The 18,923-nt window shown below is 45.2% G+C and overlaps 1 protein-coding gene and 1 pseudogene across 6 annotated transcripts in view; one reads left to right on the top strand and one right to left on the bottom strand.

The window, feature by feature from the left end:
* Xpnpep1 (X-prolyl aminopeptidase 1) overlaps positions 1-18,923 on the bottom strand; it is a 52,043-nt gene that overhangs the window by 15,559 nt on the left and 17,561 nt on the right. For 5 of the 6 annotated variants that reach the window (XM_020183112.2, XM_020183115.2, XM_020183113.2 and 2 more), the window contains 8 exons: positions 11,853-11,916; positions 10,604-10,708; positions 7,656-7,748; positions 7,193-7,336; positions 5,417-5,512; positions 3,372-3,453; positions 1,773-1,983; positions 140-229 (listed from right to left, as the gene is read on the bottom strand). In XM_020183112.2, coding sequence (XP_020038701.1) covers positions 140-229; positions 1,773-1,983; positions 3,372-3,453; positions 5,417-5,512; positions 7,193-7,336; positions 7,656-7,748; positions 10,604-10,708; positions 11,853-11,916 — 885 coding nt within the window. The remainder of the gene's footprint in view (positions 1-139; positions 230-1,772; positions 1,984-3,371; positions 3,454-5,416; positions 5,513-7,192; positions 7,337-7,655; positions 7,749-10,603; positions 10,709-11,852; positions 11,917-18,923) is intronic. The other variant, XM_074078343.1, reaches the window with a different exon arrangement.
* Positions 7,788-8,757, top strand: LOC109698741 (cytochrome c, somatic pseudogene; annotated as a pseudogene).

Below are 18,923 nucleotides of genomic sequence, written 5' to 3'. Positions count from 1 at the left end.
ACTAACTCTGGAAGACCAGGAGGATCACAGCTCAGAGAGATTCTGACCTTGTACCACTCCCAGGGCCACACAGCTGGTGAGAGACCTGGACCTTCTAGCCAAACTCACATCCATCTTCTACACCAGCTACTCTACTCACGTGAGCCCGTCTCATGCCTTCTGACTCGGCTGTATTCTTCACAGCTTTGGCAATGCAGATGGGGGTGTAAGGCATACAGCAGCGATGATCCTAGGGGCAAGGGCAGGAGAATGGGAAACAGCCTGCTCACCTGCCCAGACCATGGTAGCCACCTCTTTGCCCAGAAAAACACCCTTGAGACAAATCATTTGAAGAGCTCCCACTCGGGACCCAGGAGCTGTCCCATGGAGCCTAGAGATCTGCCCCTGAGCGTGATGAAAGGGGCTTGGGCTCCTTGGAAAAGAGCAAGTACATCAAATAAGGCATCCTCCTCCAGTCCCAGCCCCCACAGCTCTTTGAGATGCTGGCCGCCTGCCACAGGCAAGGGATTATTTTCCAAGTCTGGTGGTTGTGTTCAGAGTTCACTGACTGCTCAAAGTCTGACTGAAATAGCCCCTCCTGCTACACAAAGGAGCTTCTCTCCCCTGTCTGGGAAGGCAGGTGACCTGATGAGGGAGGTCTCCTGCTCTCTCCCCCTCCCACTCAGAGATCACTCTGAGCTACCACTAATGATCTGATCTTAAAGGGCTGGGGGAGACCCTTCCCAATTTGAGAATAAGAATCCAGCCCTTTAGGAGTGACTCAGTGCACTTGGCACTTTCACAGCGCTTCTCATATTGCTTTCACTTCTCTCTCTCTTTCTCTCTCTCTCTCTCTCTCTCTCCGTCTCTTCTCCTCCCCCCACCCCACTTCCTCTCCTTCTTCCTCTCTATCACACACCATGAAACAGGGAAGGCAAAAGTGAACCCTACTTGGGTCAAGGAAATAAAAATCTAAATAACTGAATGGATTGCCAAAGGTCATCCACAGTGTGACATTGGCAGAGCTACAATAGCAAGGCAGATCTACAAAAGCAGGGGCCTGGGTTCTTCCCCAGATGGCCTACTGCTCAATGAAAAAGAGAGGCATTGTTGAGATACCAAGGCCACTTAGCAACCAGAGGCCGAGGGAAGGACAGCAGAAAAGCCCCCATCTAAAGAGGCCTGGATTTCAGTCCTGCCCTAGACACTAACTAAAAAGAATGAAGCAACAGGTATTGGCTGCTTAGCACCACCCAGCAAGGGCTCAGGAAAGGGCAAGGCTATCACTATCATTTGATCTTTGACAAATGCCAAACTCTCCAGCCTCTCTAGACCTCAAGTCTCCTTATAGTGAGAAGTGGGGTACGTGCAGCAAAGTATATCCCAAAACTGAGGCATGCTCACACCACTTGCACAACTTTTGCCCTAGCTCCTATCCTCTGTACCCATACATACTCTGTTTTATCTTAAAATTTTTTCACAACATTGTGGTCTCATATGCTACTTACAATTTTTTTCTTGTGGACACTAAATGCTGTTAAAACAGACACATTTAAATTAGCCTAAATATTAAAGTGTGGCAACTACAATTATATTTCATGCCATATGCTAGAAGACATGGACCTCAATGAGCTCAAAGAGTCTCAGACCCTCCATGTGGCTCCAGCTCTAGGGCTCATCCAGACAGACCACAGCCTGGAACCCAAGGTCTCTAATCCAAAGACAGAGCTATCAGATACCAGAACTGGGAAGGGAGTGGCAGGGATTAGAAAGGTCAGAGTGGGGCCACTAACCTTGGGGATGGCCTCACTCACAGCATAGCTGGCCTTGTCACTGACCCATACTTTCTCCCGCAGGGAAAGGTCAGCACACAGGGTCTTGAGCTCACTCAGGATCGACTTATAAGGAAGCACCTGGATTCTGTATTCGGCCTCCAGACCCAAGTCAAGGAGCAGGTGCTCTTTCACACTGGGGGCATCTATGCGGTCCCCATCAATGAAGAGCCTGCAGGAGGCCAGAGGTGGGTGACAAAAAAAGGAGGACACATGAGCAAATGGGTTAGAAAACACACATAACACACACACAAACCACGCAGCTTTTCCTCCCTCCCCACTCCCTTTCTGACTCCTGTCTTCCAAATCGTATTCCCTGTTCCTGTATATAGCATCATCATCACCCAATTCCTCAAGCCAGAAACCTGAGCAGGTCTTGGGACCTATATTTCCATCACATCTGTCCAGCTCTGTCTATAGTTCTACCAGATAACCACTGATGCACAGGCCACCACCACCTATCAGCCTCCAAGTCTTGCCCCATTCTTTTTTTCAGTCATAAAATTCTTCATAATTTCTTCATAATTTATAAGTATAATCATGTAATTCCCACTGAACGATTCATTCAGTAGCTCTTTGTTGTCTTCAGGACAAAAGCCTGAGCTCCTATGCTTAGCCAACAGGCCTTTCTTTTCTGTGGCCCCTGCTCACCTTCTGGCCTTACACCCTAGGCTCAGACTACACTAAACCACTTCAGGTCATCCACACACCACTCTCTACTGCGCAGAGCCTCTGAAAATGCTTTTCCCTCGTTTTGGATCATGTTGACCATTCCTCCTCACCCCACCATTCATTCACCTATTGACTCAATCTTTGCTTCAATATTACTTTCCCTAAATGTCTCCTCTGACCCCCAGTCCAGACTAGTCCCTCCTGGCAAGCTGGTACTCATTTATGTGCCCAAATCCCTAAGGAAGAGAGACACTCATCTCCCCACTAAAACCCAGGATCACATCTATGCCATTCAGTCTGACACATTACAGAGGCCCCTGGCACATAGTAGGCACTCAATAAATGTGTTATCTCAATCAAGAAAGCCATCCAATAGAAAAACAATGACGGGAAAACTGCTCTGAAAAGATAAATTGACAATTCAACAAATCACAGTTCAGGTGGTTCCCCCTATCCTTTCTAACCTTCAAAGTCATTGGCTCATTTGCATTGGGATTGGGGGCCCAGAATAGCATAACTGAGCCTATATACAACTTTCTTCACTGGCTGCTAGAAAACCTGAAGTGAGATATGTGACCTGAACAAAACCATGCGCAGGAATTTTGTGAACTAACCTCACATCAGCTTTGTCCTCACCTACTTATTTCTTAATCTCATGGTACTATAAACACTTTCACAGATTTTAAAACATTGTGGGGGGAGGTTAAAAAATGGGCAGGATATAAACATTTACTCTTAAAGAAGACAAGAAGGGAAAGGGGGAAAGGGCAGGTACAAGGCAGCACACCAGCAAAGCATCAGCTGTGACTGGTGGATGAGGGCCACAAAGGGGACCCTAGGGCTCAAGGAGCTGTGGGGAGGAAGTGCAGGTGGCAGGTAAACACTCACATGATTGTCTCTAGTCCTATGATTGCATAGGAAAAAAATACCGGGTTGTGCTCCACGTCTGATCCTCGAAGATTGAATAGCCCTAAAAAAGGAAAGCAAAGTCCCTGTCACCTGCCTGGCTCCCAAATCAAGTTGAAGACGAAGCCTGTGGAGGAGGGGAGGGCTTCAGCTTGGAATCCAGTTACTATCAAAGGATTCAATGGTATCTCTCAGAAAGACAAGGAACCTTACTCCTGGTTCCACGTCTGAGCTGCAACTGTTGGTGTCCACCACCTGATGGCACCAGAACTGTTTCTTATGCCACTGCACCACTGTCCTGGGAAAGGTTATAGGAGAATTCTTGGTCAGAAACATAAGAAATGCCCCCAACCAAACAAAAAGTTGAAATGGCCCACCTAGTGGCGGTGACCTGCCAGGCTTGGCTTTGCCATACACAAACCCCTGGTTCCTCCAAATGTAAGGAGAGGAAACAAGCACTCATCCTCTCCTAAAGCAAATGACCTAGGTAGAAAAACTAAGACCAACGCACTAGGAGGCCAAATAAAGGCACTTCCAAGCCTCATGGCAGAGGAGTATAGAGAAGCAGTGAGTCATGAGGCTGGAGCCCATGAATGAAACCAGAGCCTGAGGCCCACCTATGGCCCACCCTTAGCCAGGGTCCAGGGTCTGGTGAGGTCACTGAACATTCGAGAAACAAGAGCGAACAGTAGAGAACACAGCTCCAGTCCCAGGGCTTCCAGGAACTGAGTGCTTGGTCTCAGGATCAAAGGGCTAAAGGCCCTAGCATAAAAAGTGCAGACTCTATTTTAACAGGATAGTTTCTCAAGTAAAGCAGAAAGGCAACATTTTTCACCTCTCATCCTAGTGCTTCAAGGGAATAGAAAAAAGAGAATACCTAGGGCTGGTGTGACAGGATGGGTCAAAAGGCCTACTACATACATACCCTCAACTTGTAATATTACCCCTAAAAGCCAATGAGAAATAGGTAGATTACCAGAAACAAACATTGATTCATGAACCAAGATTAGGATCATAGCATATTAATAAACTGTAGGAAAACCGGAGAAAACCAAAGGTTATTTGAGAAATGGTTAAGTGTATTATACTATAACCATTTGATGAAATATTTAAGTTAAAATTTTGCTTACAGATATCTATAATATACAATAAATCAGACTGCAAAGTAAAAGATGCATAGAAATATTAATAGTGATTATCTCTGGGTAATAGAATTACAGGTGATTTCTCTTCTTCCTTCTACTTCTGCATTTTCCAGGTTTTCCATAATGGGAATGTGTTTGTTATACCCATGGTGAGAAACTAGCTTTGTATACTTTTTCTCTGGTGTTGAAGTTGTTATGTTAAAAAGGGATATAAATCACTGATTATTTGACAAAGTTTGGGGTACTGAAGAGATAAAATGGGGACTGAAGAGACAGGACACTGTATAGGAGGGTCTCTTTCTCTAGTGAGAAGGTAAAAAAACGTGAGCCTCTTCTCAGTTGCCCTGAGTCAATCCAGTCAGAAAACAGATAGGAAAAGAAGTTTCAACCAGATTCCTTTAGGCTCTGGAAGATGATAGAAGGTTCTGAACAATTACATGGGGGCAGTTTAAAGTCTAAAGATTGAGAAACTGCTATTATCAAAGGGCCTAGAGAGGAATCTTTAGTTTCTGAGTTTTCTCAGGCAAAAATATCTCCAGACCTTTCTCACTGTGAAGACCCTGGAAAAACTACATGGAAAGTATAAAGAAAAAACCTCCTATGATCCCACTTCTATACTTGCAGAGAGGCTGACAGACAGGAAACATTTGGAGGAGATGTCCATTAACAGAGGTGTGGCTGTAACACCACCCTGAGCAAGGATACTGGGACCTCCCCTACTTTCTCCCTCATCCTAATTGGCATCTCCTATATCCATTTGGCAATACAATCTTTTGCTTATCCCTGGCCACTCAGAAAGCTGAATGTGTGAACACACAGATCCCCAGAGGTCCACAGGAGACATCAGCTAACATGCACAACCAGTGAAACCAGATCACTCACATGCAATCTCATCTAGAGCCGTGACCACAAACCACACGATGTTCCTCTCAGCCATTTTCAATCGGAGGTCTGCAACCTTCTCCTTCCAGGAGATGCCTGCAAGAAACAAATGTACTTATGACTCCAACCCTTGTCCCAGGAAGCCACAGGAGTAATCCAAATACTCTTACCCAGCTCCCCATCTTACAGACAGCATGTTTCCTGCATAGGCAGCAGGCCAAGATTTAAGCCCTACAGAAGAGGTAAGATGCTGACAAGCCACTTGACTCTCATGAATCCTGACTACCTCACTAGCAAAATTTTATTCATTTGTTCATCTAGACTTGCCAAGCACAGACATCTGCCAGGGACCATGCTAGTCAATGCAGTTACAGCTCTGGACCAGACTCAGTCCCTGTCTTCATAGGGCTTACAATCTACAAAAGACGACAGACAATTAAAGCAGCAACTATACTATTGTATAAAGACTGCTGCAATCAAGAAAGCACAGAGAGTTGTGCGGACAGACCTCCCAACAGAGAGAACTCACTCAGCCTCACCAGGTCAGGAGAGAATCACTTTATATTCCTTAGACTCCAGACTTGCTTTTAGTGTTAAAACCTAGGAATTTCCTGCAGACTGACTCACTATGACTATCACCTCCTAACCACACTTGCCCTGTTAGACACAGTCAAGGACTCCCTGCTGCTCCCCAGGATGAAACTGCAGCCCCAGAGGAACTTACCCCACTGCCACCATGACTACCCAACCACAGTGCATTTTTAACTCAGTTTACAACAGCCTGTGAAGAAAACAGTCATCTGTCTTATGAACCAGGCACCTAGCAAGTGAACAGCACAAAGAAAGCACACAACTATTGGCAAAATGAAACTTTACCAGCAATATTTGCTCTCCTCTCTCCTGTAGTAACAGGTCAGAGCCTCTGCTTCAATAAAAACAATTCAAACCATGCTGATGGAAAACATTTAGCTGGCCCTGGGTACTTACCCTGTCTTGCCCCATCCCCCACCCCATGTGCAGCACCCCCCAGTGAGGGTATCACACAGGAAAACAGGCTGGGGGCTGCCCCACAACCAAGGCTGCTTTGAAGATCACTAGGGAATGCTGTTTAAAATTTGGCTCAGAGTCTGAGCTGTAATGCTTTCTTCCCAGGACCCCTCTGGGCAATCTGCCTACATTCCAGACGTCCCCATCCACCTCTCTGTTTCTATAGCAAGGCTCCCTCCTCTGCAGCCCCACCTTCCACGTCTCTCCCTCTGCCCTTCACTGTTTTCATAAATCCACACATTTGTCTCCCACAAACATTTGCTGGAACACTGCTTACACACCATTATCATACAAGCCAAGGGGGCACCCACACCCAAACCTCTAAAACACAGAAGATCCAAGATGCTGGGCAGGGCCTGGAAGATAAACCTACAAATGCTAACATAAGGAAAGGAAATGGATCTTAGAAACTCTAGGCTGTATTTCACTATCACACATAGTACAAGGGCAGTTAGCAGCTGAGGGGTAAATAGCTTAGTCTTCTCAGCAGCACCCAAAAAGTCACCCAGAAGAGCTTTGCAAAACTAAATTAATCTAAAGTAAGTGTCAATTAGGAGGCAACAGTGGAAACCAGTAAAGCCTGTGCTGTTGTCAAATGTCCCACTATGCCAAGGTGGGGCATGGTCTTTCCATCAGCTCAGACTCGACTTTGCTACAGAGAACCAGGATAGAGACAGGGCATGAGGTGAGGCTGGGCCCTGGGCCCTGTGGGCACAGATGTGTTCAGACCTGTATAATCCAGGCCCAGTGTGAGGAGGGGCCTACAGGGCCGCTCGGGACGATCCGTCCAGATTTTGTCAACAAGGTTGTCCTTCACAGGAACCAGGTGGTGGCCGGCACTTCGCAGGACCTTGGCCATCTTCTTCCAGTAATCTGAGGAGACATGCATGTGGCCAGCCATATGATTGCAATTTCATCTGAAGCAGGTTGCAGGGCCTTGTGGGCCTGGCCCCTTCTGAAAGGCACTCTATGGCTCTCCCAGTGCTGGAGCACAGGGCAAGGAATTGTTTAAGACATCTACACCACCCATGGCCTTCCCTGCCTCTCTCTCAGAACTCTTTTTCTCACCTTGACCTCTAGCATGACAAGTCATGCTGAGCCCCACATGCTCCACACCCCCAAGAAACAGGGAAGATGAAGGAGTTTAGAAGCCATTTCCTTACCCATGCCTCAAGGGACCAAGCTTATTCACCTGTAGGAATGATCAGTGGGTCCACACCCACCCTGGATCCTTCCGGAAGCACACTCACCAGCCAGTCTTCCTGAGTTGGTGTGTCCTTCAGACCTAGGAGGAAAGATCTGATAAGAAACATCTCCCAGAACAATGCGATCCACCAACCCCATCACAGCAGGGATCTTCTTCAAAGTGAACTGGCAGGACTTGGAAAATCCAAGCCTCCCTTACACTCGAAGGCTACAGAAAGAGAGGGAGCCATGTGAGATGGCATGCAAGGAAGCATAAGGTAAGGTTAAAATAAAAGGGGAAAAAGCCTGATTGCCATTCGGCTCCTGGTAAAAAGTATTACCCTGGTATTGTGGTAGTGTATGTGTACAGTGCCATGTCAAAGATCACCTCCTCAGCATTCTGTCACATTCTCTCTAATGGTCACCCAGTGAGGACACGGATGGTGATTTGGTGAAGGCTGGGTGCTGGAAGCCACGCTAATGTCACACACCAGGCAAATGGACAACATGCCACCAGTGCTCTCCCCTCACATACAAGGCCAAGGTCTCAAAGAGAAGTCCCCCTGTCCATAGCCAGCCTGACTAGAGTGCTGAGCACAAATCTTGCCTGAAAAGAAATTTTTCCAAAATTAAAGAGGGATATGAAGGAGTGTGCTACATCGTAGTCAGCACAGCCCCCTGGGCTTCCCAACTCCAAAGAGCAGACAGCCCTTCTTCTTAGTACAAGACTAGTCACAGAAGAGAGTGGGAAGACAGGTTTTTAAGCAGAGTCCATTGTTGTGATAGTGACAGAGCGAATTTCAGAAGGGTGATGTTGAGAAAGGCAAGAAGATTTTTGTTCAGAAGTGTACACAGTGTCAATCCATGGAATAGGGAGGCAAGCACAAGACTGGGCCAAATCTCTACGGTCTGTCTGAGCGCAAGACAGGTTAGGCCGCTGGATTCTCTTACACAGATGCCAACAAGAACAAAGGCATCACCTGGGGAGAGGATACACTGATGGAGTATTTGGAGAATCCCAAAAAGTACACCCTGGAACAAAAATGATCTTCGCTGGCATTAAGGGAGAAAGGGCAGATTTGATAGCTTATCAAAAAAGTTACCAATGAGTAATAGCCATTGCCTTATTTATTACAAAACAGAGATGTCACATGGCTTTTTTATGTGTACCATAATTTAATCTTATAACACCAGAATTTAGATCATGAATTCTGAATTGGACAGTCCTGATTTAAGTAAAATTGGCTTGTAGTTAAGTCAATGAGGTCTTTTTAAAAAATAATAATAATAATTCCAGTTAAGTAAATATAATTCCAGTTAAGAAATATTGTCACCGTTTTTCCTTTCTAAAGATATGATTAGCCTTAATTAGTATAATGTTCAACTTTTCACAGATGGAGAATACCATCTCAAAACAACTGGTTATGTGAGTATGTGTAAATACTGGTAAATTCCCTTCACTATCTCAAAACTAAGAAAGACTCGCCTATGTTTCAATTTGTGATCATTTGCCTATAAAAGGTAATGTTGAAGATAAGGAGGCAATGTCTACATTTTTGGTCTTGACTATACCAATTGAAGTAGAATTCCCTGTATTTAAAATGAGGCATTTTAGTGTGGTTTATGCATAATATCAAATAAAGAATATTTAACACTTCTCACATTTCATGGTTGATCTATAAGTTCAGATGCTTTTAAAAATGAGTATGATAGGTCCAATAGCAAATTAGACTTTACTTTTGAATTCTTTTAAGCCACACTAAGTTATAATTCAGGATTGTCTTTAAACAGTTATTCAGAAGCACAAAAAACTGTGGCACTACTGCGTATGTGACTGGTACTGGTGTTCTTTGCCAACTCATTAGACAGAAGTAGAGGGGATAATAATTTGCATATTATGTGGCCATAAGACTTAAGATAATTAAAAACAAAACTCACATTAAAAAAAAAAAAAAGGCCAGTCACAGGACACCAAATCAGCTTCACAAAGGAACTAAAATTATTTTTATAACCTAGTTTTCTTTAATCAAGTCTATATATACATTTTTTTTAACTAATCAGATTTTTGCTAAACCACATCCTGGTAAAATATATGTATATTTAGGGAAAAAGCTCGCATATTCTAAAACAGCACTTATTCTTGCCATTTTGTCTTCTGACTCCTGATATAACTGTATAGCCACAGAAAGGAAGTTCAAAAGTTTATAAAGAAATGAGTTCATGACTCCGAGTTCTAAAAACCTGCCTGTAGGCTGGCATGGAATTTTATTTTGCTATTTGATTCTTTCCTATTTTGTTTTTTACAAACAACTAAACAAGCCACCTGATTAACGAAGTTTTTCTTGGGGCTCCTGGTATAATTTTTGCAGGATGAAGACACCTCATTTCCTAGCAGACAGATTTTTGGCAAAACCTGAGAGTGAGTCATTCACTGGCTAGTGGAACCTACCAAAATCTCCCTACCCAGGGGGCATGCCTAAGAAAGATATGTTTAGGGACATATAGCAAAGTACAGAGGCCTTGAAAGGAGAACAACACACTCCTCACCCCAGAGCCACCACATCCCTTCTGTAACAAACAGGCAGACAATTCACGACTCTGACTCCATAACACTAACAGACCTGACAGCTTGAGGCCATCCTCTCAGTTTTCCTTGGACTCTCATGGAGGGTCCATGATATTATACAAAAGTTAAGATCTGGCCAGACACCAGTGGCTCACGCCTGTAATCCTAGCTGTTCATGCTCCAGAGCCAACCCAGGCAAATAGTTCATGAGACCCTATCTTGAAAAATCCTTCACAAAAATAGGGCTGGTGGAGTGGCTCAAGGTGAAGGCCCTGAATTCAAGCACTAGTACTGAAAAAAAAAAAGTTAAGATCCAAGAGCCCTGAGGAATTCACAACCCCTGCCAAGATGAGGCCAGCTTAGGTGGGGCTGGCCATGTCTCTACCTACCCATTTTCATGAGTGTCCAGTTGCTGTCCATCTGCTTGGCTGCCTGGAGAAAATAGCGCCCATCAGTCCACATGGCTGCATGCTCTTCTGTGATGATGGCCGTGCCTGAAGCAGCAGAGCACAAAAAAAAGAAAGGTTTCTGACCACTGCCCGAAATGGCAACAGGCAGGCTAGAGTGGTGAGAGGCACCAGCTCCCAGTGGGGCAGATGGGTCCTTGACTAGAGAATCTCCAGGTAAGAGAACAATGCCACTAAGAACCAACTGTTGGTCAAGCTCAGAAGAAATCAGCCACGAGCTCTGACTGCCTGGATGCTGCTTTCTGCATAGAAAGGACACCTACATAGGATCAGTGGAGGCCAGAAGAACAGAGGATTATAGACCTATGGCCAAAATGGTCTCATAATCAAGAAGGCAGAGGTAGGAAGGGTTCCTGCTAGGCAGACACAGGCAATTCTGTAGTCTGCCATACATCCCAATGGAGCAATTCCACCCTTTCAAGAGACACACCAACTGGACCCAGTGAGTGTTCAGTGACTCAGTAGTCACCAACCAGCAAGAGGCTTGTGCCTCCTACCTCTACCTGCCCTCCATTCCCACAGGCCTGGCAGATCTCAAAACTTTCAACAGAGACATCAGCCAAAACCAACCCAAATGTGCCAACCAACACAAGCACTTACGCCAAAGGAAGCAGTGTGCTAACCACAAGGGGAACAGGGCTCCCACCTTGTCCAGCTTGCTTAAGAGATGGGGATTTGAAGGGAAAACCACCTGAAAACTCAAGGGTATAAGAGTGTGGAAAGGGGCAGGATACAATGGAACTCAACATTACCCTTTGTTATTTAAGTCAACAGAGAGACCAAAAGCACTTGGAGAATTATATGGTACCAATAAGCTAAGGCAGGGGGTTTCTACAGTGCTATTAAAGTCCCACTTCTTATTTAGGGTGCTAGTTGCAAAGACATTTTCAGCTTAATTGACACTACCTTCTGTATGTATGTCACGGTCAATAAAAAGCTCAATTTTTTTTTAACAAATTGTTTAAACTTTGAAAGCAAAGGTACAGAGAAGAGCAAAAAGTCATTAAAAAGGTGGTCTTGGTGATCTGGAAAAGACTGAGAATTTCTCTGCAGAGGCACAATGGGGAATGTCTGGTTTGCATTTTCTTTTTGGTTGCACATCATAACTTGGTTCAGTTATTTTGGGAGGCACACACAGATAGAGAAGGACAGAGAGAATTTAGTGACTCACCCGCAGAGCCATCAAATCCAGAGACAAAGGCACGCCGGCAGTCACAGGGAGCAATGTACTCGCTCTGCCAAGACAACAATGAATTAGACCTCCATCAGTTGTACCTGACTTCTTTCCACTTGCTAAGCGTGTTAGGTCAGGTGAGGACTATAAAAGTTCGGGAGTTCTTGGCTCCTTCCTTCAAGGAGCCAAGAGGCCTGCTACAAAGCCAAGGTGAACATCAAATTAAAGAAAAACATCAGCTAGGTGTGGTAGTACACAGCTGTAATCCCAGCACTCAGGAACAGAGACAGGAGAATCATGAATTCAAGACCAGCCTGGGCTACACAGTGAGTTCAAGGCCAGTCTGGAATACATAATGAGACCCTGTCTCAAAAAAAGAAAAAACTGTACACATGGGAAGAGACTACAATTAAAGATGTTTATCCCCTTCGGCCTCTATTTTCTCATTTGGCGAACAAAGCGAGTAAAGAGAAACAGATAAAAATTGCTCTTTCCTCCATAAGATCTCATTCAAAAACAAACCAATAGCCTTCTCTCTCCCATGTCTCTGACATTTAGGCAGCTGTTATTTTTCTGAAAAGTGAGCTGCATTTCTGTTTTAAGTGCCAACAATTCTCTAACTTAAGTCTCTTTAGACATTAGCTTGTTTCTGAACTTCCTGTTTGCATCCCCTCCAAGGTAGCATCACACTCTCTCCCACACAGGCCCTGTCCCTTCCTGTCAGGGAATGGACGGAAATGCTTCCTCAGCCCAGGGGCTTCAGCTAAAGAAAATATATCCAAAACCAGGCCCTTCCCACTGCGAATCCTCTTGCCTCTGAGTGGAAGGGGTTAAAGAGTGAACAAAGTGAGGGATTCTCCTGCCCAGAAGGGGGGGCATGAATCCATCTATGCAACTTCTGGTAACCACAGAAAGGCACAGAGAGTTTAAGTAACTGACCTAAAGTACACAGCAGAAGGAGGATTTGAACCAGGGCAGTTGTTCCAGAGCCTTGATTCTGAAGACCTATACCAAGCTGACCCTACATGACACATTGTCTCTCATCCTCACAACTCTCCAGGAAAAGACAAATAGAAAGTGAGCAAAGTGAGGTTCAAAGTCTTTAACTTGCCCTCTGACATCCTGATGATGGGCTAGGATCCAAGGCCAGTTCTGCTTGAGTTCAGAGCTGCTTGTCCTTCTACCATTAGCAGGTTTTTGCCTAAGCCAAAGGACCCAGCAAGGTTAAGAGTGTTCGCCTAGGCAAAAAGCTACACGCCTGTAATGCCAGCACTTGGGAGGCCGAGAAAGAATTGAGTTTGAGGCCAGCCTGGACTACATAGTGAGACCTTGTTGTCAAACAAAAAACAAAACAAAACAAAAAAAGAATGCTGAAGGCTGAAGGTGGGGAGTGGGACTGCTGCCTGGAGCCTAAGGTATTTTTGAAACAGTCAACATGACGTAGGGAAAAAAGGCACCCATATTCCACTTCTGCTGTGTAGATAAGTGTTGCCCCTTTCACCAAGGCTCCTGCAATCAGCCACAGGACCCTCCAGGGAGCTGCTGAATGGCCAGCTGAGAAAACTACCACGGGCCACACTTGCCCTCCAGCTCAGGTCCAGCTATGTATGCTGTGGCCAGGCCTGGCACCTCTCAGTTGCTCAACTCCAAAGCATGTTATTCCCCACTGCTAAATGCAACAGCAGGCATGTCTTTTGTCCCCAGAGCAAAGAACATTTACCAAATGGCCCTAAGGAAACAAAAGAAACAGTCATCAGCATTGTTTATGAACCACAGAATCCTTATTTATTAACCCAGTGATCACTGGGTGCAAGACTTCAAGAAAAGAAAAGCAACAATAGGAGAGGGGTGTCTTATCCTCAGCTCCTAGGACTGCCAGGAGGGACAGTAAGTTAATGTTAAAGACCTCACCAGAAACCTGAAAGTCATTCACATACACAGTGGAAGAGAGATTACTCAACTCTTCTTCCTGAACAGTAAGAAAACATCTTAGGACCTGGGACAACTAAGTTAACAAAAATCGCCCATCACTGTGCACAAGTAAGCACACAGAGTGAGGATGCTCTCAACAAACAGGGTTCCAGGAGTTGACCCTCCTACCCACGACCCAGTGAGGATGCCACAACAGCTGCCATGCTAGTCTTGCCATGGGACTCTCCGCTCAAGGCCACCATTCTCCAAGGAGGCCCCGGTCTCATCTGAACAAGTCTGGGAGGAGGGATGGGTGACCCATGGGGTTTACCTTGAGTTCCCTGTCAGAAGGCAGGGGAAGGATTTCTCCGAAAGGAGAGAGAATTAACAGCAGATGGACATGTTTAGCTTGGGACGCAGACGAGGTCTGGGGCAAGAACCAGACATGACCTAAGTGGTCAACATGCCAGAAAGACATTGCTGAGCAAGGCTGGCAGCAGCCTTACCTCCACACCGACAAGCTAACCAGAGGCCAGACAAGCACTGGGCCGGGCCTGTGCTCCTCCCCAGCCATGAAGCTAAAAGACATTCTTCCCAAAACACTACAAAGGGCCTAAAATAAGTGTGCTGGGGAAAAGGCACAAAGAAGCACAACTTTGGCTTTTTCTCCAAAATTTCCCATTCTCTTCATCTCTAATAACAGGGCTCAGTCCAAGCCCCCATCACCTTCACCTGGTCTACTGCCCCTACAATCCACTCCCCCTGCACACTGGAAGTGAGTATTTCTAAAATACACACACACACACACACAGCAGACCACACAACCCCCTTAAAACAGTGGCTTCTGTTATGGTTAGAATATGAAGTGTCCCCGACAGGCTCATGTGTTGAATGCTTGGTCCCCAGCTGGTGATGCTATTTTGGAAGGTTCTGGAAACTTTAGGAGGCAAGCATCTAGTTGGTCACTGGGGAGCATGCCTCCCCTCTCTTCCTCCCCTCTCTCTGCTTCCTGACTGCCATGAGGTGAAGAAGCAGCTCCACCACATACTCCCACCCATCACCGTATGTTCTGACACGCAACAATGGACTGAACTGTCTGAAGCCATGAGCCAAAATAAATCTCTCCTTACTTTGTTCTCTCAAGTATTTCAGTGACAAGAAAGCTAATACAGCTTCCTATCACATTTAAGAGAAAATCCAAATCCTGGCCTGGTCCCCAAGATACCACCTGATCTGGCCCTGCTGTCCTCTGGGAACTCTCTTTCCAATCTCCCAAATGTCACAATGCACCAGACATACCAGCCTTTCTGCTCTTTGTATATCCTGAACTCACTGCTGCCTCAGGAACTTTGCACATGCTTTTCCTTATTTCTATAAAGTTTCTCTCTCTCTCTCTCTACCTCTCTCTCTATGCATGTATATATGTGTGTGTGTGTGTATGTGTGTGTGTGTGATTATGGCAGTCTAGCTCTTCCTCATCATCTTTCAAATCAAATGCCATAGAGAGGGCTGCCTCCACTACCCAGATAATACAGCCACCTGGCCACTTTGAACTCTGTTTAGAACATTTTATGGATTTTTCTCTTCTTAGTGAACATTTTTATGGTATTATTCCCCCACTCCTCCCTCGAATATAATTTCCATGTGGTTCCAGGGTGATTGTCACTGTCTCTGTATACAGCACTGGTATACTACTGTATATCAGGCAGTAGGCACTCAACCAACACTTGCAGAATAAATAAGCAAGCAGAAGAGATGAATCCTTTTCCCTTTGCTATGTTAAAATCTTACCCATCCCTATGAAGATGGAGGAAGAGGCCATGAGCCAAGGCATACAGGTCACTCCTAGGGACTAGAAAAGGCAAGGAAATGGACCCTCCCTGGAGTCTCCAGAAGCAACTCAGTGCTGCTGACCCACTACAGACCTCAGACCTCTGGAACTGAGCAAGAACAAAGCTGTGTTGCTTTAAGCATCATAGTTTGTTATAGCAGTGATAGGAAACTATAAGAGGAAAAAGATCTGAAGGGATTATAACTGGGATTTCAAACTCAAATGCCTCAACACGCAGGCAGTAAAGCCAAATCAGTCAAGCAGGCGAGGGGAGGAGGTCTTTTCTAAAAAGAGCAGCTCTTACTCAGCTGATTCCTGCATGCAGGAAGCTAGCTGCATGTTGCCAACCCTCAATATATCAGGAGAAGCTAGAAATATATGTGTTCATGAGAAATCACCCCATTTTTAAATGGTGACATCTAATTTAAACAACATAAATAAAACATAGTCAACTAAAGCATATCTTTAATTAAAAAAAAAAAACCTTAGTTATCTCTCACAGTCTAGCTCAAATATACCCTCATCCTTCTCCCCTCCCCCTAGCTTTCTGACCACTCAAGCTTTCAGAGGTCTCCCACATCTGAATTTTACAGGACCATCCTCATGGGCATTCTCCACGTAATAAATTCCTTGGGTCATGATAACAAATAATATTGGCTAAATATTTGGCTCAACACCTACTAGTTGCAATAACTGTACTTATTTCCTCTAATTCTAAGGCCATAGAAGGTCTGGAAGGAATCACCCTCCTCAGCACAGATGGAAAAACAAAACTGAAACTCACAGAAATAAATGACTTGTTTCCCCAAGGTACACCATTATACATGGCAGAGCCAAAATTTGAACTCAGGTCTGACTCTTAAAAGTCCCATCCTTGCTGCCAAGCAACCTGTTCTAATTTTGAACAGAGATCGTGTTCACCTAATCTGCACAGAAGGAACAAGGAATACAAAGTATGCCCCACCCTTACTTACCTCTACCTTCACTGACCTTGCAACCGCTCCTACACTCAGGCCTGGCTCCTGGCTTACCAGCTAGGTAAACCTCAGGCTCTACTTGCTCACCTGTGAAACAGGGATAATGATGCCTACAGTGGACATCAGCACCTGTTCAGTACTAATGAACTGCCACATTTATTACTATGCATCAGGCAACGAGCTTGACTGAAGGCAACCTAACAAAGTATCTTCTCAGAGTAGACAATGTGGCCAGCAAAATAGCACAGGTATCCCATGAAATATTAGCACTAATAAATAGTCACTATAAACTATGCCAATTATGCAGCACAAAATTTGCTATCAGTTCAAGGCTGCTCAGATCTGCCTTAAAATCCATCAGGTCAACCTCAGAGGTTTGACTCGGGCTAACATGGACAGGTGAGAAGGGGAAAGAGGACAATCCAAAGAGAGGGAAAGGTTTGAGAAGGCCAGACAAGAGGTAAGAGGGAGGAGGGAAGCAATGAGCCACCTAGCTTGATAACAGGGGCAGGAAGTTCACAGGAGCAACAGCAGAGATTTCTGGAATAGCAGTCTGAAGATACGGTCGAAGACCCCAAACATACAAGTTCTAGGGAGACACTAAAGGCGGAAGAGAAAGTGAAAATGTGACCAGAACTGGGTTTTAAAAAGAGTGGTCAACATGGCCACAAACAGGTAGAAGGGCAAGGATGACTGATGGCCAATGTCAACGTAAGCAAGATTAAAGTTATCAGAGCTCATACTGGCGTGACATTTCCCTCTTCCCTGACCCTCCATTCCCATAAGCCATGAGTCCAGCATGTGCATCAAACATACCAAGTTCTCAACACACAAATGAAACTGAATAAATAAACGGCTGCCTGTCCACAGGAGTACCAGAGGACAGGCTGTCCCACATTAGGGTAACAGCCAGCCTTTGGCATTTTCTTCATCTCTCGTAAGGAGAACATACAGCTGTCCAAACCCTCAGGATCCTACCTCAGAATGGAAGAATCACTGGAGAGTGTCAGCCCCAGCCAGGACTTTATTTACCAGGCCCCTTGCCTCTAGGTGGGGTCATATGACTAGCTCTTACCAATAGAATGTAGATGGGAAGTGATGTCTGGCTCAGGGCAGTTAAAAATGGGTGTGCCTTCTCCAGAGTCTTCCTCTTTCTGCCAGCTAGAATGGTGGCACCACCAGAAGAGCCTGGATCACTTTCTCTCCTAGTGGAAGAAAACCCCCCACCACCAAGGAATATCTACTCTATACTACAGGATAATAGCACCAAGTCACTGACACTTAAAGGCATGTTACCACCACTTGCATTACTCTAATTAAGACAGTATATAAAATCACTTTGCCATACCAAGAGAAAGCCTCTAAGAAATAGCAAACAAAACAGGAAGCTGACTCCAGAAGGAAGGGATAAGGGTCCAAAGAGTTTACGAAAATTTGATTCATGTCTTCCAGCAGGAGGAACAACAAACAGCCAACAACTCATATTGGCAGAGTCAGCCCAAAAAAACTTGACCCTTTGACTCAGCCAAGTCCAAGAGCAGAACACGGGGCCTTTCAGATAGAGAAAAGGGGGAACTAGGATTTCCAAAAGGAATTGCTAGCGCAGTTCTGGCCCAACTGATGATGCTTCTGGTGTAGAGTCAGCAGTGCCCACAAATCTGTGTCTGACTTAGCACATGAAAGCATTCGGATTTAGCATAGAAAATGGACAATTTTCTTACTAATGTAAAAGTTCCCCTGGATCCAAATTCATTATACCATCATTCTCCTTCTGGGGTTAAAAAAAAGAAACCCTTAAAGCAGCAGAGGACAGACAGAAGCAGACCACTGCAGTGCCAAATCCTTGCATAATCATGCATTTGGGGTACGTTCTCTTTCTCTTCAGCAGGGAACAGTGTGTGGGCGTGTGTATTTGTGCTTTGGAAAGTACACAAAGGATAGAATTCAAGATTCCCCTTCACTTCTCCAACATTCTCCCTTCCCCACCCATAGTAGAAATCTCAACTTTGAATCAAGCCTGAAATGAAAGAGCAAGAGCCAAAGAGAACAGAACCTCTGTATTACTGAGAAGGCTGCTTGCAGGTCAAACACAAAGCCAACCCTTCCTCCGTGTTCTCTCAGGCCTGGCAGGGACCCAGAAACCCACATAACAGAGTCACCCATCTATGCCCTCCTCTCCATGGGAACTGAAACAAGGAACCCATTTCTTTCTGTTGATGGCGCCACACCCAAATTTCCCAACCCCTCTGCTACGTGCCTACAAGGTCCACCAATTCAGATTCTATAGCTTCTCCTTCCAGACCTTCTCCTCTTCTCTGATCCTAATGCCAGGCCCTCTTTACCCAGACT

The sequence above is a fragment of the Castor canadensis genome, chromosome 7, assembly GCF_047511655.1.
Source record: "Castor canadensis chromosome 7, mCasCan1.hap1v2, whole genome shotgun sequence".
Lineage (NCBI taxonomy): Eukaryota > Metazoa > Chordata > Mammalia > Rodentia > Castoridae > Castor > Castor canadensis.
Note: the sequence above shows the minus strand (reverse complement) of the source record. Positions and strands in the feature narration are given on the sequence as shown.